Here is a 24,412-nt window from a genome sequence, read left to right as displayed (position 1 = left end):
AGGCTGTTAGCGCAAGGCAAACAGGACACATCACACAATACACTGAACTTGGCATTTATTCATCACTAAGGCCAGCAAATGTCACTATCCTTATACCACAGAGCTTCCCTCCTCTTTGGAAACTGTCTCTCAGCCTTATAGCCCATCACTCATGCCTGTTTCCAAGAGATCCCATCCTAACGGGGTGAGGTTCCAAAATGGGACTCTTCACCCTCCCGGCCCATCCCTTTTCCTATTAGGTAGTTTCACTTCTCTCAGATGTCCCAGCAGCAAGACTTTCCTCACTCAAACATCTTTACAGCAACACAGTTCTGAAGCTCTTCTCTTACACCGCCTCCCTGCCCTACTTCCCATCTCTCGCTTCGTTCTTCCCAATTGTCTACTCTCTCGAAGTTTCAAGCTGGACTGCGTGTTAGGATAGAAATATGGAGCTGCAAAAACAAAGAAGGACCCTGCACCTTCACTTGCACCTATTCTGCACAACTGTGACAGCAGACTTTAACAGCTCCGTTTGGTCAGATCAGGGTTAATCCTGATGTATGTAGGACCCAAGACAGGAGTTAGGTACGTAAATTTGGGTTGGGACCGTAGACCCAGCTCCCACTGACTCAATGACCCAAATTTTGTGGTATTTAGTGCCAGTCTGGCCCTCCAGCTTGTGGAAATCCACCCAGTCCAATCAATTTGAAGGTGCTGGGCTAGTCCATACTTGCTCACAAATGGTCCCCCTCTGCTTGCAGCTTCCAAATGGGTCTTGTTGGGCACGGTAAGATTGAAAACCTGAGATCTTGCTTGAAGGGAGTCTGGGGATCCCAGCAACTGGTTTATGGTCCTATTAGGATACTTACAAACCAACGCGGGCTCCAACAACTAGTAGAGTCAAAACAACGGAGGCCAACAGCTCTAGCCAACCTTGGTGACTCATTTCTTTCTATTCCTTGGAAGGCCACACCTGCAAACTAAACCTTTTTTTCTGGAATCTAGCGCTGTCTACTGGCACCCCAGAAGTGAAGAAAACAGACCAAGATTCAAAACAAACCAGGAACAATTAAAAAGATGCATATCCTAGGTGAAACAATGGGGAAGAACAACCTGCTGATAACCTATACTGGCCTGCCATGCTCTTGGGAAGTCTTTGCTGCTCTCTCCACCTTCCCTCCCTCTTAATTTGAATCAAGGCCCTCTAGTGGTCTTGAGGGGTGAAGCTGCCCAGGTGCAACCACAGCTACCCCCCAGCTACCCTGGGGGAAGATTTGGCCCTTTATTTACAATGGGATCTCCTTCCCCGTTGCTTTCTGGAGCAAAATTCCCACCGGTTTCACCAGAAGAAATGGCTCTCAGCCACACCACCAATTCTAGCAGATTTATGGCAAATCCATGGCACCACAAATGAACCTCTGATCCTCTCCAAGGGCTTTTGCCTGCTGACACCAGTGGGAGATGACTGAACAACAACCTACCCCAAAAAGGGCCCCGAGGGATGAGAGCACAGCCCCTCGACGGGCACTTCCACGCTGTCAAAGCACTGAAGGACCAAGCCAAAGGAAAGGGACAGGCTGCTGGATGTACTCACAGTTGATCCATAACCTTCATCTCCTACGACCCCGCTTGTGCATTCCCGCATCCCTCCTGTGCTTGCCCTCACTCTGTGCAGAGCCGTGTTGTGCAGGCAAAGCAGAACAACCTGACCTCAGAAACAAGGATTCACTAATCCTCCTCGGAAATAAAACAGAAAAGCTTCTAATACAATCAGAACAAAAAGCAGATTAGAAGCCTCTAATTAATTTTGTGGCCTTTATTTAATCAAAGGAAAGAAAAAAAAAAAAGGAAAGAAAGAAGGAAAAGAAAAAAGAGAAAGAAAGGAAAGTGCAGTGACATTTACTCTTTCGCCTCAGCCAGTTTATTGTTCATCTCTTTACTTTTCTCCTTGTCCTCTGGTTTTGCTGTGTTGGAGGTCTCGGCGCTCTTTTTCTTGGCAGCCCGGCCCGATGCAATCTGCTTGTCTTTGGCCTTTTTCAGGGGTTTATGGCTTGTTGTGGTCTTTTTTGGTTTGGAAGGCTTTACGCTAGGCTTTTCCACCTGCATGGAGGGTGACATGCAAAACAACACAGAGACGTAGAAAGAGAGGGAGAGAGAGACACAAGGACAGGTGGAAAACAAAATTTAGATGAGAAACATCACGAACATCACTTATCTACTCAGCTATGCCCTGCCACGAAGGAGCTGGGTGCATGCTGAGTTGCAAATGGCCAGCTCCTTTCGTGGTGTTGGTGCCCCCAAGTCACAGTGTCCATGAAGCCAGCAGAGCAGTGCCCATTGCATCCAAATCGGGGCACAGTAAAGCAAAGAGCGGGGTGAATATTACCAGACATTTTATCAATTTTTCTATCTGCCTCTGACTTCAGGAGGGGCTTTGCAAGCCTAGGAGGGATTGTCTCTGTGGAGTCAAAGGCAAGAAAAGATGTTCAGAACAAAGAGGCAGGTACAAATCCCCACCTTTCTTGCAGGGCATGATTCCTCCATCTGCTTTTCCCTAATAAATGGCTACAGCGGAGGAAAATTACTTGGAGGTTGCTGGTGTGCGGGGCACTGAGTGGTACCTGAGTAAACTCTACACCAGTGTCTTGCATCCACCTGCTTCTACCATCTAATCAAAGCCAACCATGCTTACTGTCAAAACCTGAGGAGCTCTCTGAATTAATTGCAGATCTAGATCTGGATCTTACCAGGTTGTTCCTGGGGTAAAGTGTAGTGTGGTGTGCCTATATCTTTAGAGGGAAAAAGAGAAAGCCATCCAGATTAATGACCTGGGAAATGACAAAGCAAAACCACTTCATTTGGGCCCTATTCTCACTTCTTTATAGTTTGACACAAGGAAGTTCTGACTCCAAAGTGCATCAACTTCCACTAGACCCCAACTGCGAGGTGGAACCCTTGATGCACCCACTGGTCTGAAATGAAGATGCCACACCAGGGAAATGAGCACAGACAGGTTCAGCCCAGCCTTACTGCATTGGCCATGTCCCACCAGGAGCAGTGATGGTCCTGGGACCCTTCCGCTGTGTTTCTCACCTTTGGAGGTTCTTTGTAAGGTTCACTGTAGAGAGTGCGTATCCTTCTGCGCTCCAGGAATTTGTTATCGGCTGGAGCAGGCTTACTGGTTTCCCCCTTGAACTGAGCGCTGTAACTGGTTTCATGGGTCATTTTCTCCTCCGGTGGCTTGTACTGGGCCTTGGCTTTTATAGCTTTCACAGGCTTGACGTCTATCCATGGTCTGAACTCATTTCTGAAGATGAAAAAAAGAAAAGGGTTCAGGAATTAAAACAAGGAAAATAGCTGTGATGTAGGAACAACCTGCCCACCGCTCTAACTGGGAGGGCTTCTGCCTTCAGTCAGGTTTACCAAAAAAAAAAAGGATCTCACAGCTCATTTTCAACCCCATCTTATACGCATCGATACATTAGGAAAACTTCAAATTAAATTTGATCTGTTAAAGCTAGCCAGTCTTAGGCACTGGACAACCCGTAGCTACTTCTGTGGGTGAAACCATCGAGGCTTTTCTGGCGTCACCTCTGCCCTGAAGCTATCTGCAAGCAGTTCCCAATTCTCATGGTTAGAGTGGAAATAAATATTGAGAAAACAACCTCGAAATTCATGTTCTCCTGCATGTTGGTAACTCAACCCTGGACACACACTTCTCACCAAGCTTCCCTTTAGGCAAGGTACAAGTGTAGGGAAACAAAACTTTCTACAGCCAACCCTCATGCGTGTGAGTACTGAATTGCATCACATCTACACCATTTCATCTACATTTCACCAAATTATGCTCAACAGTTTTGTTAATTCTATAAAAGAGCAATAAAGAATAAAGCTGTCTCAGGTGTAAACCCAAGCAGATGAGGAAATGCACTGTTTATCAGGTATTGTGAGCTATGGTCTCTTCTGTATTAGATGAAGATGAATTTCAGAGTTCCTGAAAAAAACAAGTCCTTCATTTCTTTTAGACAGAGCTGCAACTTTTTGAGAAAACAACAATATGTTGCAAAGATTTTTAGCATCTGTGGACACATTCTGGTTCCCATCCTTCTCTTGTATTTTTTAGTTGTCCCAACATAGCACCAACATGTTTCTGGTTTTGAAGCAACTCATTTCATTTTCTTTCTAAAAACTGCCTTTCATCTGAGAATGGAGACGGAGAAACCCCTGTGTGTTGCTAACTTAGGATGTGCTCAGACGTTGTCCCAAGCAGTGTGTTCAGATCCTAAAGACTCCAAGACAAGCTCCAGGAGGTATCCTAAGAAAGGTGACAGGAGCCCTCTGCAAAGGGGTGATTTTTCCTTGGGGAATAAAGCTCTTCTCTTTATGTTGTGACCTCTGAAGCAAGGGGAGGTTGCAGACCCTGTCTCTCCTGCCCTGGCCCACTTACCCACCCACGGGCTATGTCACTGAGCCCCATGTGAGGGTACCACATCTCTGCCACTCAGTCCCTTCCCGTAACAGCTCCGAGCGTCTCAATCAGCTTCAACCAAATCTGACAAATGGTCCTGAAGATACTCAGCTTCTACTTTTATGAAAATAGGCAGTTGGACTGAGGCCAGAAGCTCAAGCAAGCTTTCACACACACACGCTCCTCCTTTTAAGATGCCTACGTTGAGGTCTCACGGCAGCTACAGGGTGACCATGTCCTTGTACTCAATGCAACACAGTCTGCGGAGCCTGCAGAGCCCTTCCCTGTCCCAAAGGTTGGTTCCTGCCCAGGGTGTCCTGAATGGCTCTTGGGGCTGTTGACTGTTGGGAACACAGACATCCAGCATGCATGAAGACACTCACATAAATGTAGGGATGTATTTTGTGAGCCAAATCCCACCTCCAACTCTCCATCCTCTCTTAATATCGACTCCAGCTACACCCAATTTTCTTTCCCCCTATTTCTTCATGTCCTTCCCCCTCTTATATCATTAAGCCCTTCTGGGGCTTGGATAGCACTGCCCAAGGCGCACCCATTCTGCCTGTTTGCAGGATGCTGTTCTACATGAAATTGCGGTGCACTGAAGGAAATATGTAAATATTCCCTTGGCTGCTGTTCACCATGTCACCCATTCCTCCACAGAAGGTCCTCTGCAGCCCACTGTTAGAATACCTTTCCCATAGGAAGTCTTGAGAAAAGGAATAGGAAACATCTTTACAGAACTGGATTAAAGATGTGAAAACCTCACTGATAATTTCCATCCCATGCTCCTCCGAAGATAGGAAGCTTCTTCCTAGGATCCACTGTTGTCCCACAAGTAAGTTTTCAACTGCTTTTTAAAGGCTTCAACACCGTAAAATAATTCTCTCTGTCCACGTCTATCTGTCCCTCTGATCCCTTCCTAGCAACTTCTGAACCCATTTGCTATTTTCAGTCACATTTGTGGCAGACGTATAAGTCTCAGAGATGAAAATTACAACATATTTCCTCAAAATCAGCGAGTGGGCACAGAAGGAACATCTGAATGGTGTTTTCAGCTGAGGGAATGCCAGGTAAAATTAATTTTCTTCTTTCTAAGGCCACAGCCAGGTGGCCGGCCAGCCCCCACATACCAACAGCCCACCAGCAAAGCTAAGCACAAGCTGTCATTTATGGCAGCAAAGAAATAGGGACAAAGGATGGAGGCATGTAGGGGCTGGACCTTAGTGATGGAACACAAGCCAGGGCTTGGGCCATGTCCCTGTGGAGTCCCACCAGAGCCATCCTGGACCAGCTGTGACCACACTAAAGATTTTCAGGGCTCTCCATTTCACTCAGGAAGATTTTAAGACTTGCTCTCTGGGCATGACATGGAGGGGCTGAGCTGAAATGGAGACTGCAAGTCCCCTGATTTTCTGCACAGCTCTGATCCCAGCCTTAAAAAGTATAATTGGAATCAATTGGGAACTCAGTGTTGACCTCAAATGGAAATCGAAATGAAACTCAACAACAAAAAAAAAGACTTTGTGAGACATTAGATGACCTTTCCAAGCCCAGCTCAGCAGGAAAAACTCCCATGGAAGATAATGGGAGTTTAACCCCACAAGACGTGACCAGAACATAGCACTGCATGGGATGAGAAGACGTCTTGCAAAATAATAGGCAGCAAACCATGGGGTTGGTGTGAGCTCCAAGCTATGGCATGCAACCCTCTGGAGATGCTCACCAACAGCCACGTAGGCACTCATTGCCTGCATCTCCTGCAGCCAGAGCAGAGCCAAAGGGAGGATGGACAGGGAGACAGGACCAGGTTTAACCACATCAAAGCTTTTAAAGGACTTCAAGGGGAGGCCATGTTTGTTCAGAATCAGCACGGGATGTTAAATGGGTTCTGGTGAGAGCAGTTTTACCGGCACCAAACCCAGCCTTATTCCCTCATCCTGATGTGCAAGTGTGAAATACTGAAGGGCACAGAAAAGGGAGGCTGGGAACTTCACGGTGGAGTCCTGTGCAGAGGGGACGTTTGTAGCTTCATCTGGAAAACTGTGGCTTAATGCCCACCCCCCCCAAAAAAAAAAAAAAACACAGATTTTTCACTTAAAAAAAAAAAAGTCCTTTACAGCATGGTTGGCCTCAAATGTTTCATTCATTCTAAAATCAAAAGTTAACTTTCTTCATCAATTTCTGTAACTTTTTTCTTTCCCATTTTTGCTTATTCTGCCCAGGACAACATGAAATGACTCTGACTACCATTATGAAGCAAAATGGCAAACTGCTTCAGAAGGAATATTTCAGAAAATCACATTCCTCCTTAATATTCCACTAAATGGAAATATATATGTGCATTTTGGCCGAACTAAGTAATGAATTTGTCTGGGATTTTCAAATAATTTTGCCTTTCTGGAACTGTAGTTTTTGAAAATGTATTATTCTCTCCCAAATATTTTCCAGCTCCTTTCTTTCTCCTAACATAGGAAAAGAGATGTTAAGTGGAATGAGAGGATGGGAAACCTAAAAGCAATGGGAATGCCTGGTCAGACTCTGCAACTCACTGCCAGCCACTGAAGTGCAGCATATAATGAGATTTATTTAAGTTGTGTCTGTTTAGATGGACAATGAGAATATTTAGTCTTATCAAAGGAAATTTCAGCAACACATCTTTGAGATAATAGCTAACACCATTCTTCAGCAGTTAGTTGTTCTCTACAACCCATGGCCACACTGAAGGAATCTCCCATCTCCCTCCATTTATTTGGTCCTGGCCATGATTAACCAGAAGATATTGGGCTAGTTGGGCTGCGAGCAAATTTTGGTGCAGCCTCCCTACTCTGCTCACAAAGAATTGCTCGTATGAAGAGTACATGCATGTTTTGATCCTAAAGCTGTTCACTTTTTTAACGTGAACCGAAAAGTTCCATTCGGACTCAATATAACCTCCTATATATATCTTCCTACAAACACAGTTAACTTTACTGATAAGCCTGTTCAGTGTTTAGTGTCTTGCAAGAGCCAAAACATGACTCCTAAGACATTTTCAGGAATAAAGGACCACTCCCCATGCTGAGGTCCTGTGTGCAATACCAAACAGCACAACGTGTTCATGCCTCCTAGAGAAATAAGTCCGAAGTCCTGGATGTGGATGACTTCTTGCTGCTCCTGATTTTTTGACACAGCGTGTCCCCTGCACCCCAAGACACTGACTTCATCCATTTCACCCTACCTCCCATCCCACCCACCTCTGGTGATGAGGCCAATTCCAGCCAACTCCTATTGCAATGCTCTTGCCAATGTACAAAATTTGCCACTGCAAGTGCAAGAATCACCCGCTCCTTGCCTGCTGCATCAAGCGCCCTGTCTCCAGCTCTTCCGTGGATGCTTAAAGACAGCTTTATCCTCTAATGCCCATGCTATTATTTTGTACACAATAATTTACTGTAAGGCTCAGCTGAGACTGTGAATGGTGTAATGAAACTCCTGGTGCCCAAGATTATTTTTTCTTAAACAATAATAATCAACCATTAATGCATGCATGCAGGCACATGCATATATATGCACACAGAGCAAACCAGTCTGGACAAACCAGTATCTAATGAGCTGTGCACAAAGACTAAAACAATGCAATATATTAACATATGAATTTGAAGCTTTGACAATGCACAATGGAGCGAGTGTGAGCAGGCTGGGGAGGGACCAGTGTCTGTGGACATCCCTGTTTAGACCTGGTGAGGAAAGTGCTGAGCCTTCAACAGGGCAAATTCAGCACGGACTAAAGCAGGCTACAAGCAAGATATGATTAATGTACCAAAAGGGATGAAGTCAAGTCTTTTGGCAGAACAGAAGCACGCTGCAATCCATTTATGAAAGCTGCTTGAATCAGCAGCCTACAAATCATGGGTATTGCATTGCCCAAAGGCCACGCAGCTCGGCCTTCCAAGGATGCAGGATTATTGATCATGTTCAAAACCTCACAGATATACAGCTGAAGGCGACAGCAAATGTTGAAAAGGGCCAAGGAGCTCAGAGAACAACACATCTTTTGAAGACCAGCCCCAATGCTAGCAGCCCAGACGCTGCTCGTGCCTAGGGACAGAGAGATACCAGAGGAACAGTCAGCACCTGGGACATGGAGCAGTGTGGAGAGGTCTGGGTATGCTAAAAATGGATGAGCCCCCACTTGCACTCCAGTTGTAGGCATGCAGCAATCCCCCAAATCCCTGTTGTAAGGCAGCCATGGAGAATGCAGAGTCCAAGCCAGCTAGAGGACATCCATCAGCATCTACTCTACCTCCTGGTGGGTAAATGCTCACCTAGATGAAGAGTGGGGACTCCGGGGTAGGTAACAATGGGCCATCCCACTGCTGAAATGCTAAAAAACAGGGAAAGGTCCACCTAGAGGTCTGGAGAGAGGCTAAGCCCAGCAGCAGTGAGACCTGAACCCTCCTGGTGTGAATCACATCCCTAGGGGGATTTGCCAGTTTGTGCCTCTCTAAATTTCTCTTGATGTTACATGAGCTCATGCGTCCTGCAGAGGATGGAAAAAAGGGAGGAAAATATGAAAATGATACTGAGTTTCTAATAAGCTGGTTTGTAACCAAACTCAGCACAACTCCAACATTCACTTTGCTACAAGTGACTTTGCCAAGGGTCTAAAATACGGCTGTGCTGTCTTCGTTCATGCAGTGTCTTATCCCACCTGCCCTCCACATGGGCAGCTGACTGTCCGATTTGCCACAAGGTTAAACAAACCAACCGGCTCGTGGCAGGGATGCTTTGACACAAGACTGTAGCAAGATGGGGTTTGGGGAAAGTGCTGCCATGGGGAGACGTGGCTGCAGAAACCGGAGCAGTGCCTCCCTTACAAGACAACGTGCACAAGGTCCCAGCTACCACCAAGGCACGGACACATGGATCAGTGAGGCTGCTTGTGCAGAGACGTTTTCAGCACCTTGCTTCAAGTGTCTGAAGACAAATTGGATGAATTAAAAATATGTTGGTTTAGTTCAGCAAAATGCTCCAGCGTATGCACAATGGCTCTTAGCTGCTCCTCACATGTAAATATGGGCATAAATGATTTCCTGAATCAGAGCCTGGCAGACCACATTGCAAAAGCTATACATGAATCAATGATGAAATTTTTAAAGAGGGGAATCTGGCGTGGCAAGGCATGCTAAGGATGAGGAAAATCAAGCTTTTTAGGTCAAATGAAGCAATTGTATTTCACAGACTCGTAGCACAACCAGCCTGCCCCAGCAGCAGGAATCCAAAGGCATTACTGAGGGGCCAGGGATTTATAGGAACAAGGCAAAGGGGAGATCACCCACCAGCATTGCTGACACCAGCTCTGGTCCCAAGTGCTCCACACATGCTGCTGTAGCAGCCCCGTTCTCCGAGGGAGTTTTCACAAAGACCTTTTCCACTTGTGGTCCCCCAAATGATGGGGAACCCCCCCCCACACACACACACCTTGTCCTGACTTTCCTGGAAGCTCTGGTGTGAAGCCACTTGAGCTCCTTGCCAGCTCCCGTTCCTGAGATCCTGGCCCTTCTCCAGCCTGGGGTTGCGTTAGTGATGCTGCAGTTCAGCTGCATTGGAACTGCAGGGCTTGCCCTTGAGGCAAAAGATGGAGACAGGTGGTGCCGGGGATGACAGGTAAGGTTTTGTCTGAATTTCTTCAAATTATCATCCGAACCACGGATGCGGAAGGATGGGTTTCTCCAAAGGAAGGTCAGGAAATGGCTGTTTGACATGAAATAGAAGCACTGGCTTTCTGCTGCGGCGACGTTATTCATCTGGCTGTGTTTCTCCTCCCTTCAGGGAATCATTACTTCCCTTCTTTCTGCGTTTCTAATGCAGCTCAAAATTAGCGTTGCTTTTTGATTTCGTTTCTAGCCTGCATGACAGGGTAATTGCTCATCCTGACATGGGAGCAGAAATAAATCCAGCGGTGAAGGGGGTAAAGGAGGAACAGGGGGAAGCTTTAATAGCAGCTATTGTTTTGCCACGGCAGTGCTGAGCTGGGGCATTGCTCTGCGCTCCTCGCTGCAGCAGCCACTGCACGACTGCATCTGCACACCCTTCACATGCCGTTTGGGCACCAGGTGCTCTAGGACTTAATGAAAAAACATGAAAAATTGCGGATCTAGTTAGTCTGAGCTGCAGTTATTTAAAGTGCTGGTGTAGGCTTTCATATAAGACATAGTCATCTGGTTTCAAAATGTTTAAGAGGCAACAGGGCAAAATCAACTGTGGGGTGGCCATGCGAGGAAAAGAGGGGGCTCAGGTCGGGGTCCCCTTGAACATTCTTTGAGAAGCAGAAGAGCCATGAACCGAGCTCCATGGCAAATAGTGTTTCAAGAATAAGCAGTATTCAAGTTTTTCCTTACATTGGGCTAGAGCTTTAACATGTTGCCAAAAGTCCAAGGCAAAGAAAATCTTGAATATTATGCTTTTCTTCCTTACTGCCCAGGGCAGCTAAGGGCACAGCCTAACCCCAGCATCTCCTGGCAGCATCCCCTCTACCTGTGATGCTCCTGCAGGGCAGATGGAGATCCCGATGGAAGGTCAGAGCCCAAATTGCCACTCATACCGATGGGTCTGTCTCCTTGATGCCTAATGGACAGAGGAGCCTGCAGCCCAGCTTAGAGGCCAAGCTGAAATCTGAACGGCCTCTTATTTTCTGTTAGACCACTGAAATCTGGGTGCAGGAACAGCCAGGTGCCTCCTAAGCGATCTACTTCCACAGCTCAGATCCTCCAAGCTAAAATATCACCTGCGAGAGCAAAGCACACATGCATGCTTAGGCTCCAAAATAGACTGATCTTATCCTATTTTAGTCTACAAAGTAAAATACAAGAAATAATAAATAAACCAAATATGTATATAGGCTTTGATGCATAATACCATATTCTCAGAACAGGAAAGGGAATTCAAACTCATGACACACCATACCTCATCCGTCCAGCAGGCATGTTTGTACCTGAAGAGGTACAGTATGATACGTGTGTCAGCTCAATAAGCTGCATTTCGACCGTGTCCCAAGCACACACCGCCAGCAAGCAAAGCCAGGCATGGGGAGCACGTTGTATATGACATGTGCTGGGTGACAACTACACAGCTACCACTAATGCAACACACCAAGTATACGAATGCAAGATTAACCTACATTTGGTCCGATCACTCGTTTTTGCTGTGAAAATTTTCATTCATGTATTTGGGTTTGTGATATTTCTTTACCAAAATTTTTTTGGCATGTATAGTGACCAGAGAGTTGCTGGCTTTGACAGAGTTTCTGAATTCTGCTTTCTATTCTATGCCTTCCCGTGCAATGCACCCATTGAGTGCTTCTTTAGTTAAAATTAAAACTATTATTTTGGAAGAAGTATAATAGAGATGAGGGCGAAGGGCACAGATGAAAGAAGAGAGCTGAGTCCTGATAGAGGATCTTGACTTTAACATTATTAAGCTGTTAGAAAAAAAAAAAAAAGCAGTTAAAGGCTGAGTCAGATTTCCCCCCATCTTGACCCTTAATACAGTCTCACTTCAGGGGCTGCAAAATGTTGATGTATATGTGCTTCATGCTCTGGATGGTAAGGTACAGAGCTCCCACTCCAGAGTGTACATGAGAGAATTAACAGAGAGACTTTAAAAGCACCATGGAAAGACTGAGCAGGGGCTGAGCAGACAGGCTGACACTCGAGGAGGATGCTGTGGGTTTTTTGGAAAGGGGAGAAGAGGACAAGGCTCAATTTGCCCATGCAGCTCCTCAGGAAGCGACAAAACCCAGCGTCACAAGTCCCTGGGGCTGCACAGGTGTAACGGAGACCAGAATTAGGTGCTTATTTCTGAAGATATCATACCATTAAAGCACATCGCATTTAACTTTGTAACACTCAGTCCACGCTGCTTAAAGTCAACCCATCTTTCCTTAGAAGCTAACCCTGCTTGCAGGAGGCACAAAAGTAGATGAATTGTAGAAAATGAGCATAGAAAATGCTCTCTGCTTCCCCACCACCCCTCTTCAAGCCTGGGAAGCCATCAGCATCACTTGGGCGTCACTAACGATGGAGCGGGGACGGCTCGAGCACCCAAACAACTGCATGAGTCCCATGGCACCAAACCCATAAGTGCTAGGACCGTCAGAGCCATCTCTGGGGAGTCTGGGAAAGAGACAGCGCAGGGCAGTGGAGCAGATGGCTGCCTTGCAAAATCTCCTCCTAATTAACTAAAACATGGACCGATGTATGTAAGTGCACGAAGCAATTACTGGTCACTGCTGGTACCGCGCTGTCCGCACGAAAGCTGTCATGAAATAAAGGAGTGTAAGGAGGACTGGGAAAGCTTCATATGAGGAAGCAGGCTCTGGAAAAAGGTTATTTTATAATTAATTGTTTGCTTTCAAAGCTTTCTCCAGTGCTTGCATCACAAGGAGTGGAAAGCTGTGAAGGCAAAATGTAGGCAAAATGGGTCGTGTCTTCCCTTCGAAGTCACTCACATGCAGTGACTGATGAAAAGCATCACTGCCAGCACTGCCCCCGGGGCTGTAAATGCCAAAACACTGGTGGAAATGCACTGCTGCCATCACAGACCCACAAAATCAGAGCGTCTGCATGCTGGAGGCACAGCAAGCAGCAAGGAGCAGCAGGCAAGGTGTGGGATTTACTCCCTGTGGAGGAGAAAGCCAAGCACAAATGTGAATTTTAATCTCCCGATGCAACATGCACCAGGGAGCTAAAACCAAGAAGAGATGAAAGAAAATCCCAGGGCATGTGCATCTCCATCATGAAATGTGACACGGCTGTGTGTGCCAGAGGAGGGGATTTAGGATCGCTGTGCGTTGAAAACAAAGCCCCACGAGATGCACGGGCTGGGGAGATACACCCTAAAAGCCTGGAAGACTTGGATACTGTTCTCAGTTTTGGGAGCATTTTTTATTGATGTGGTTTTGGAAGACCATGGGATGTTATCACCCAAGGGGCTGATGTCTTGGGGTCTTTTGGTACCTCCCTGGAGCATTTGGTGGAGGTTGCAAATGGGGCTTTGACACCGTGCTGGGCTGATGCTCGTGTGTCCGGGGCTCCCAGAGCAGCTCAGGCTCTTGCCTGCTCCACTAGAAGAGCCTTAAAAATACCTCTGGAAATCTGCTTGTCAAAAAGGATGTTGTAAATATGGAACTGAATAAAAATGTGTGCCCATGACACGCTCTCTGCAATCCCAGCCCTACCTGCCACAACACACCTGGCTGCTAGCACACGGATGTGGGCACTGCAACTTGCCTCCTAGAGCAAATACAAAAATAAAACCCTCCCAGGCAGTAAATTTGGGGAATAAAATAAATTAAAAGCCCAAGTTTTATAGCTCATCTGCAAAGAACTGGAAAGGGGGCTGGTTATTACTAAGCACTTTGGTGTGCGCATCAAATGTTTACAGCCTCTCGGAGCCATTTGTATCCATTGGGTAAATAACACCCGTTTGGAAACGAGATGATCTGCAAATACTTCTTCTTTTGGAGATGTTCCAAGCTTAATCGAGAAATAAAACATGCTAGGGACAAGCGTATTAAGCAGGTACTTAATTGAGAGATGAGACAAAGGCACTGCTCTTGTCTCGCAGGCAGGGCATGCATGTTTTAAACACACTCCTAGATTGATATTTATTGCATCCGACAGAGCAGAAAGGCTCAGGAAAAGCATTCCTTCCCCTCCCATAAATAATTCACCATTTGTAACAGTTCATAAAATGTTTATATTAACTAATAATTAAATATTGCATATAACCTACATTCCAGCCAGGAGAAAAATCAGCCCGAAGGAGGGTGGGGAAAAATGACTGCCCTAAAGCTGTCACATCAGGTTAAAAAGGGCAATTCCTGCCTACACTTGATGCTCCTTCTGCTCTGTTGGACCAAACCCTGATCCTGCCCCTTATGACAGGGTTTTTCCATTGATTTCCAGGAGCTTAGCACGGACATGCTCTCACATGCAGAAATCGTGTGGTTTTCCATGCAAGCCTTCTCCATGCAATGGTTTTCAGCCAGAGGCAGTGGTCCCATATTAACCCCTGCCATTGAGCAATAATGGTTTTCACTTCAACTCCCCAGCTACGTATCCTAGCAGGATTCAAGCCCACTAATGGGTTATTGGCTATTTGGTTTTGAAAACCAAGGTCCAACATGGGACAAGACTCCAACAGCTGTACCCCAGCATGGAGTAAAGGAGCAGGAGCATGGCAGGGAGGACAGAGGGTAGTGGGGAAGTGGTGGAGGAGCAGCAAAAGCCCTCAAGATGATATGAATCAAATATCATCCTGTGTACACCCAGGCACCTTTTATTAAAACTATAATTGCTCGATCCAACCCATGCCCTGGGGAGCATAAAAAAAAAAAGCAAGCAGCACCAAGGTCACTGCAGACAGAAAATCAATGCAGGGAATGAATGGTAATGACTTTTTTTTTTTTTTTTCTAGAGTCAAAGAGGTGGACTGTGGAGATGTCCTGCTGGCTTCTCCAGAGATGTGCAACACCCCTCAGACTTTGGGCTTGCTCCAGCAAAACTCTTAGTACGTTTTTAGCATTCAGCATCCAAGCCCTGCTCCTCTGGTGATTAGAATGGGTCCATGCACCCCAACAGATGGCTGTATCTTGTATTTTCGAAGGCAGTGACCCACTCTTCTGGTGTTTCTACCCAAAATAATTCAGGACTTTCCTGCTTTCTGCAGTCACCATGCTTTCCACCCTCCTGACCTCTCTGACGGACATCCTCAGGACTCTGCCAAAACAGAGAGCCAAAACCTGAGTAAGACTTGACTTTACTCATGTGGAGATATGTTACATCTTATACATCACTTTTCTCTACCCACATCCCAGCACATTATTTGCAAGAAGAGTCTTTTTTATTAATACTACTATTTTCTGGGTGTGCTATTTTTCAATGTGATAACATTACTGACATCTGATTTGTGATTGATTCCCTGCAGGATTGCTCCTGCACCAGCTCCTCCCACCTGTACCAGTACTACTGGTGGTTTCTACCTATGTCATGCCCTCTTCCCTCCTGAACTGCTTCCTATCGATTTCAGGCTCCTTCGCCAATACACCAAGACCTCTTTGAACTCCAACTCCAGCACGCAAAGTGATTTCACCAAACACAAGCGATGGCCTCAGCACGAGAGCACTTGGATGAATCTCCTGACTGCAAGAAGGAATCAGTTGCAAAGGCAGGAGGGAGGCAGTACTACAAATTTGAGCTGCCTGGGGGCTATTTAAGGCTGGTTGCACCCTGTACAGAAGGGATGAAGCAGACCCTTCTCTCCACCGTGCCGTGAGCCGACCCAGAAGGTCTGTGCTCCCACAGCAGGAGGAGAGCATCAGGGTTGCCGCACATTACATATGCCAGCCTTTTTTCTGTTAGCCCACTGGGAACGACAGGCTATAGCAGAGGCCCACACACAGCAACTGTCATCATCTAAACAATATCAAAGATCCGTCCAAAAATGAGTTTGCTGTTGCCAGCCAGGGGAAAACAAGAGGTGAAATAAGGACTCAGCGGCTGGTGTCCCTTATCCTATGTGCTGCACATCAGTGATGTAAATAAATATATTTTCTTTCCATATGGTCTTACACTGAGAATTATACACTATTTTCCTATTCTTTCACATTTTCTGAGCATGCAGTCACCCAGGCACGTTTCAAGCCATGCAGCCGCAGCACAACCGCCCTGCTTTTGCTTCGTGGGGTGCTCATTTGTTCCTGCACGAGCTCTGAGCACACCTGCAGCACCTCTCCACCCTCCCGAGGGATGTCTCCACGTCTCCAAACGCAGCACAGGGAGGGAGAACATAACAACCCAGACCAGAGTGATTCCCCTCGTTTCACCTTCTGCATGGTGCATGCTGGAATCCAAATCTGGGACCAGGTTAAAACAACCAGAACTGTTTGCCTGCAAGTTGAGAGCTTAAAATAAAATGCGTCCTCTCTGTATTTCAGTGCCTAAATGCTGGAGCAAAGAGGTTATGAAAGCAGCCTGTGCAGAAGCAGACCACTTGTAGACATGCTAGCCCTTTCCATGGCATAAAAGCAATATAAACCAGCTCTTTTCTCCTATTTTGCAACATGCCAAAAGCGCTGTGCAGAAGCACCGCGTCCTCACTCCCTTATGGCTTCACAGATTATCCCGTTTTACTTCCCAGCCTTCAAACATCAGTATGACATGGCCAAAAGCCTGGTTTCCAGACCCTGCAAGGGAGCAACATCCCCAGCAGGCTGTGAACAAAATGGCCATGTGTATGTCACCCCTGAAAGGCTGCTAGGTGTGTCTGAAGAGACACTGGAAGACCAGAGGTGCCCGTGGTTTCTGTAGGTTTCCAGCCCTTGCAGCGGTCAGGGGGAGGAAAATCACAGCTGGCCAGAGAAGAGAAATCTCTTTTTCCTCCATGGGCAGGGGTCAGCAGGTTACTTAGCAAACCCAGGACAAACATGAAGGGGAATTGTGGCAAACAGGTCTGGAGAGGAGCTCAAAAATCCACAAACCCAGCAAAGAAATGGGAAAAAAAAAATCAGACTTTTGCATCTAATTCCCCCCTTAGATGAAATAACTCCACCAATGCAGAGCTTGCTCTGTTGCACTGGCAGCAAAGTGTGGCTCGAGCTGCAAAAAAGCCTGCAAGGCACCGAGCATCTTTGCAACCTCCCGCCCAAGGCTCTGGGTTGCTGGAGCTCCACAGCCCATCAGGGGATGTGGGCTGGGAAACGGACTCCCACTTTGCTGGGAAGTGGCACCTGCAGCTTTCCTTCAACGCCTCTGCAAAGAACCAGCCCTGGGTCCCACTGCTTCCCAAATCAGGGAATGGGACAAGTCGGGATTTGGGGCCCTTCCTGTGTTTCCAGCCCACCAGAGCAAGATGCATGGATTTCTTTTAGGCACAGCTGCTTGTCCCAGAGCAGAAACGTGGCCACCTTCATGATAAAAGGCAAAAGAAAAGCCTGAGGCTCAGCCATCAGGGCTGGTCCTGAAGGACTTCCTCACCCCACGTCGGAATAACCCTAAATTTGAGTTTTCTTCACTGCAACATCCTGGTCTGGCCAGCTCCAACCTTCTCAAGGCCAATTTTTTTAGATGGTGTAACTGGATTTCTGCCTAAACCCAAACTGTTCTCTCCCCCATAAATGCATGTTTCTTAAGGTGTCTGCTCATCTTTGTTTTAGGAGAAATACGTTGGATCCCTTTATTTGGGAAATGATCTCTCTGCCTGTGCAGCCAGAGTACCCCTCTAGCTGGATTAATGAGAAGGAATTAGGAGAAAAAGGACAAAGAGGAAGAAAAAGCCAATCTAATCACTAATTGCATATGAACATCATTTAATCGACAGCTAGCCCTTGCACAAAGCACCCCCACAAGAAGAATATCATGTATAAAGGCAGCAGGGTGGGGATGAGTGGGGAAAAGGAAATCCCAGCCATCAGCGCAAGGGCATGAGGATTTAATTCCCTGCCAAACCTGCAGGCAGCAGGGATCTGCAAGAGGACACACTGGTCCTGCAGGGCCCTGGGGAGAGCAAGGGGGCCTGATCCAGGCTTTGGGCTGAGCTAAGACCCAGCACCAACCCTGGTGCTCTAGGGAAGAGCCCTATTGATTTCTAGGAGCAGGAGCCCTGCTGTTTGCAATTAATATATAGCTCTTCTCCAAAAAGCCACTGTCTTCCTTAAACACCTTCTTTTTTTCCCCCCTTTTTGAGCAAGATAAGCAGCAAAGCACCTGCACAGCCCTATTAAAGAGCCAGAAAAGAAAAGCAGCAGCCCAACATCAGCGTGGCGCCAGTGACCTTGGGGAACATCTCAGCCTGAAATCTCCGTCTGCTCCCCAAATGTCATCTGGTGGGGCTGGGGGGGAAAAACGTGCAGTGCTGAAATACATGGGGAGGGATGGTGCTGTGCAGGAGGCGGGCTGCATCCACGGGGCTGGTCCTGGAGGGCTTTTAAGCAAAAGGAGCTATTAATAAAAAGCAAAACGTGTTTGCTCCCAAACACCTGCAGTGCTGGACACAGGGAGGGGAGAGCAGGTAGAGGCTAAAGCAGCAACTTCCTGAACACTCCTATACACATGTGTGTATATAAATACATCCAGAGAGAGAGGACATCTGAAGGATATTCAGGATGCTGAGTTATAAATCAACAGAAATCCAGCTTCCAGGTTTCCTGAACCCGTCCTTCCCCATCCGACCGGCGCTGTGCTCAGCCCTGCACAGCACAAGGCTCATCTGGAGCTATCAGCACCAGGGAGAGCCACGAATGCATTCAGCTAAGGGCAAAGAAAAGCAAGATTGATGTAGGATGGAGTGCAGGAGTACTTAGAAAGCGAAGGTTTTAGGAGACAGGAAAAGCAGAGGTCATGCTCTAAATGTGAGAGAAGACAAATTTACAACAGCTCGTTGTGATTTATCTGGCAAAGGAAGGACGGGAATAGTCCTGCTGTCTGAATTAGATGATCCCTCTCCTCTTATCTTTATTTATTGTTTACTTTCACAGCATCAGCTTGAGGCTGCCAAGTGAAATTGGGGTCTGCTCCACAGCATCTGCTCCCGTGTGCAAGAGAGGCTGGTGGTCTGAACAGACACAGCAGCGCCTGGGAGGGCAGCAGGGATGTCTGACACATCCTCTGCTACGAGAACCAACCTGGCAGACAAAGGAAATGTGAAAATCTATCGAAAGGCTTCGATCCTGGGCCACGTGGGAAATTATTAATTAAGCCCGTGAACGTGAACATCAGCAGAATGGGAAAATGGGAAAGGGAAATGCGAGGCATCGGAAGGCTGAGCTGCAGCCTGGAAGGAGGTTAGCAGTGATTAACATTTTTAAGGTTGACTTTGGCACAAAAAAAAAAAAAAAGTAGGGCAATAGTGATGAGACCTCCTAATGACACAACGCTGTAGGCAGCACCAGCATGGAGGAGGATGGGGATATCACAGAGGAAGAAAGGGATTGACCTTGACTGCCTTATTCAAAACGGGATGAAAAGGTAGTAATAGTACTAAACACCAGGATTTCTTGCTATGGGATGGCAGCTCCGTGGCTGGGGCTGCCTAAGAGAACGATGTGAGGTCCTGGTTATCCGTGGTGCTCCTCTTGTGGTGTCTGATAGCACAAACGTGACATGGAGACGGGGAATCTCCTCTCCAAACCCAGGAACAACACTCTGCGTCTGCACCTGAAAATGCTGATTTAATTCAGGAAGATTTTGAGGGGAAGGGTTGATTCAGGGAATACAACAGAAACTAAAAAGCTTTGGCTTGCTAGCTGCAGAGCCAAGCAATCTGATGGACTAAGGGACACAGGGCAGGGACCCCCAGAGAGAAGAAAAGCACTAAATAACCCAGTGCTAACACAAAAACAAACCATAACCTGGCCATCGCCATCCTCAGGCTGGAAATGAGATGATGCCTCCGAACCACCAGGCTGGGGTCTTGGCACACTGTTCAAGTTGGAGTCATGCAAGTAAAAATCCCTAATTTCTGAGAGTGGTACCACACGTTACTGAAAAAGGCTGAACAACGGGGTGCCTACGATTTGATTTACTGGTCCAGAGCATCCCATCCAGTCCTACGTGACTAAAGGTCCCTGCTGAGGTGATGTAGCAGAGCAGAAACAGGGGGAAAACTGCTCAAAAAAAAAAAAACGGGAAAAACTGTGACAGTCCTCACTTAAATGATTAAACTTTTTAACCCCCAAAACAAGGTGGTTGCACCCAAGCTGTGTGTTGGTATCAGTTTTTGGCTCGTACCCTGTCCCACACCCAGCCTGGGAAATATGCATGGGACCACTGCAACAACAGAAAGGTGCAGGTGATCACGTCCCTGTGTCCAGGAACATGTCTTGGCACTGTTTAATTTATTAATGTAGACATAGCCTATGATCTGATCAGAAATCTGGGAAGACCAAGGAGAATTTCCAACCAAACCTGTGTGAGCAGCATTGCTGAGCATCTCACCAAGGTGGGCCATGTCCTCCAATGGAGATTTTCAAGAAAAGATGGGATAAAAATCAGCCTGGCATGGTCTAGAAATATCATCTCCTTCCTCAGGACTGGAATTTGGACCAGATCGTCTTGGGAGGTCCTTCAGCCCCACATTTCCACTACCGTAACGATGCAGCATGGATTCCCCATCCCCACACAGCCTGCGCCAGCCCTCCCGTGTGGACATCCCTCCCCAAATTAGCTCCCCTTTCTCAGAAGAAGACCCAGCAGGTGCCCAGCACTGAGTCATTCATCTCTACAGCTTCTACGGTCTCCCCTTTGCTCCACATCCTTAGTACCTCCGGGCTTGAGATGAATGACAGCACATTAGCAACAGGCAATTAATTAATACCAGAGGCAGTTCCAATTTGTCCGTTGAAGCCTCTCTTGTTTTATTTCCTCTGATAGGAAAAGAAATTGGAGAAAAAAAAATAATTGCTTTGGTCAAAAAGGATATCTTTCTGGTGAAGAACTTGAGAACTAGGTTTCTCAATATCACTTCTCTGGGGAAAATTCATTGCCTTTTTACTCATTTCAACACAAAGGGAGCAATATTTCTCATTTCTGCAAAACGGGGCGACATTTCCCCTTTACCTGTTACATCTTTTTTTTTTTTTTTCATGGAAATAAAAAGTTAAGAGAAGAAAGCAAGATGGAGGAAAACAAAACAAAACAGAATACATCTAACTTTAACATTTTGCCATCATTTTCCAAACAAAAATGGGAAACCTTCATTCCTTTGTGTATTTTTGCCAAACACACCTCAAATTGTTCCACTGCCCCCAGCAAACCCCACTGCCTGCACACCTGGTCACCTTCTGTCCCTGCTCCCAGACCCCCAGGGACAGCTCCAGCCTAGGAGTCCGTTCATCCCCACTGTCTCCATCCCAATCACCTCCATTCCCATCATCTCCATCCCCATCAGCTCCGTCGCCATGGCCATGGTCTCCATCCTCATCCTCTCCAACCCCATCCTCTCCATCCCCATCCTCTCCATCCCCATAATCTCCATCCCCATCAACTCCATCCCCATCACCTCCATCTCCATCGTCTCCATCCCCATCACCTCCATCCCCATTGTCTCCATCCCCATTGTTCTCCATCCCCATCATTTCCATCCCCATCACCTCCATCCCCATCACCTCCATCTCCATCGTCTCCATCCCCATCACCTCCATCTCCATCGTCTCCATCCCCATCACCTCCACCCCCATTGTCTCCATCCCCATTGTTCTCCATCCCCATCATTTCCATCCCCATCACCTCCATCCCCATCACCTCCATCCCCATCACCTCCATCCCCATCACCTCCATCTCCATCCTCTCCATCCCCATCACCTCCATCCCCATCATCTCCATCCCCATCACCTCCATCCCTGCTTTGCTCCACCCAGAAGAGTTCAGGGGACAAAGCCCACTCCCAAGCTTTCAAGCACTGGAGTCACCAGGGCCACCTTTGAGCCCAATGCAGATGAAACCCCATGATGATGCCACCAGGTCCCCTTTCAGGACACCAGACAGCTGAACAAGAAAGGGCTCTATGCAGCAGCAAAGATGGGGCCCTTTCCATGAGTTTCCCCAGGCCAGGTCCTGGCTCCCATTTGTCCACCTAAAAGTCCTATCAGCCACCTAACCCTAGTTGTCCCAGCTGCTGAAGGATGCCCTGGTCCTTACATTGGTCCCTCACGGTCCACAGACCACCACAAGGAGCAGAGAAGAGAGTGGCGAAGGGAGATGCAAACTGCTCCCATAGCATTGCTTGGGCAGCCCACGTTTTTGGGAGGGAAACTGAGGCAAGAAGCACCTCGGTGCTGGAACCTGCATCACACCAAAGCACACCTGGCCACAGCGGTGGCTTCCAGCACCTCAGGAACAAAACAGGACACCAAACAGGGGCATGATGTCCCGAGGCTGCACTCTGTCCCCAGCCCTACAGCATGGTGTGAGTTCAGGTAGGTCTCTGCCTCAGTTTCCCCACTGCAGAAGAGGAACCACCTCTGGCACCACCTGGCCAGCAGATGCCATCGTGCACAACTCAACCACCTCCAAACCTCCTTGATCCCAAGGGCTCCAGCCCATACGTTGCCCCAGGAGTCACTTCACACATGGAAACCTTTAGGACTGAGCCCATCCTCCCAGCGTTTCCCTTGCTGTTCTGTAGGATCCCTGGGGCACGCAGAGGCTCCTGCAGATGCATGCAGTCCTGCCATTGCTGCTCCAGCCTTGCTGAAATCTTCTGGGCTCAAACATTAACAAACACGGGGCACATCCTTGGCATCCATCACCAGGGCTGGGAGCAGCCTCCGTCCCCCGTGCCCATCACCACCAGGCACCCTCTGCTCTGTGGTGGAGGTCCCAGTGCACTATTCACTCGGTATAAAGAGGTTAAAAGGGGGAATTCCTCCCTTTTTCACGGCCTGGGGCTGGTCGCTCGATGTTCCCTAGCCGCTAAAAAACACAGCAATGCAGCAAGTTTTAAAACCATCAAAAAAATGTTCCTTGGCTTCACCCCTGAGCTGCTTCCCAGCATCCCATTACGCTGATCTGCAGCAGTGGCAAAGGGCTGTAAGGAAATCTCCCCCTTCTCCCTGTGCTGGTGATTGCAGGGAGGCTTCACCCACGCATGAGCATGGCAAAGGGCGCAGAGGACAAGCCCCGTGTTAGCCATCCTTGCTGCTCCCCAGTCATTAGGGGACGGTTTTGGCTCCTGCGTGGCCCAAAAGGTTGCCCAAATAGGTTTTGGAGTCTCCATCCTTGGAGATGTCCAAGGCTCACCCCGTAGGGGCTCCTGGGAGCAGCAAGGTTCTCAATAGTAACACGGATTTGGGGAATTTGGCTTTAAAAGAGAACCCAGACAATAAGCGACACTTAAAAGATGCCTAAATTGAGCAGAAAACGAGAACAATTAGCCACAACATCGCTAATGCATTGATGAAGAGGCGCTTACGGCGCAGGGCTGAGTGGCAGAGCAAACAGCTCCTCCTGCAATGAGCTGCAAGGAACAAAATCATGGAAGCTGGGGGGAAGGAGAAGCCCTGGGGGTGTCCTAAAAGCTGAGGAGCAACACGGGGAAGGCTGAAGCCTTCTGCCCCAAGACCTTTTTGTAAGGGGGGATGCACAGCCCTGCTGCAACGGTGGCTGCACGGAGGGGCGGGATGCTGAGCATCCAAAGATTTAGGGGAAATAAGCCTAATTACCCTTTGCACCAGTGGAAGAGAGCAGCACAGCAGCTCTCCAGCTCCTGGACAGCTTCCAGCACCAAAAAACCTACACCCTGTAAGACGAGCAGAAAAAAACGCCCCAAGTCGAACATCACAGAGGCACAAAGCGGGTTAAAGGACGGTGTGTTGCACTTGGAAAACCCTTTTCCCTACAAAAGGGTTTATCCTTAGAAAAAACAGAGAACCCCAAAATCCCTGGCATCTCAGCAGACTGCCAGCAGCTGGATGCACAGCGCCCACAGCATCCCTGGCATCCCAGGGGAGAGCCAGGCCTGGCCCCAAACTACAACCCCCAAAATAATCCAAATCTCACTGTTTGAGCCATTTCCTTGCCAGGGTGTTTGAAATCCGCATGGATTTATTACCTGTTTGATGCACAGCCTGCTCCCTAACCCCTCCCCGGGGAAGAAAAGCGGGCTCTCTCCTAACACCATCACCACCGTGGCACGCACGTAGGCGCGGGGAGAAGCGACGGGACCGCGGTGAGGCTTTGCTCCCAGCCAGCCCCACCAGCCCCGCTCTCTGCCACCGCCACCCCACTCTCGGCGGCGGCGGGCTCTGCCAAAAGAAAGCTCTGGAAAACACGATCGCAGCAAATCCCCGTTGCAAACGTACGCAGCAGGGCAGCAGCCGCCCCGCCACTTTTTGTTTTGCATCCAGAAACGCCAGCGGCGAGGAGTTCAGCGCCACGGATCCCAAAAGGGGGTCCCTTCCTCGGGTGAAATCGGGGCACCCGGACC

At 47.9% G+C, this 24,412-nt stretch overlaps 1 protein-coding gene across 1 annotated transcript in view; it reads right to left on the bottom strand.

The window, feature by feature from the left end:
• Positions 1–24,412, bottom strand: part of MAP6 (microtubule associated protein 6) — a 36,978-nt gene that overhangs the window by 11,083 nt on the left and 1,483 nt on the right. The window contains exons 2-3 of the mRNA XM_083834238.1: positions 3,073–3,286; positions 1,883–2,079 (exon numbers count right to left, since the gene is read on the bottom strand). Of these exons, the coding sequence (XP_083690364.1) occupies positions 1,883–2,079; positions 3,073–3,286 (411 nt within the window). The remainder of the gene's footprint in view (positions 1–1,882; positions 2,080–3,072; positions 3,287–24,412) is intronic.

Source organism: Anser anser (genome assembly GCF_964211835.1).
Source record: "Anser anser genome assembly, chromosome: 1".
Classification (NCBI taxonomy): Eukaryota; Metazoa; Chordata; class Aves; order Anseriformes; family Anatidae; genus Anser; species Anser anser.
This window is presented reverse-complemented; position numbering and strand designations above follow the sequence as displayed.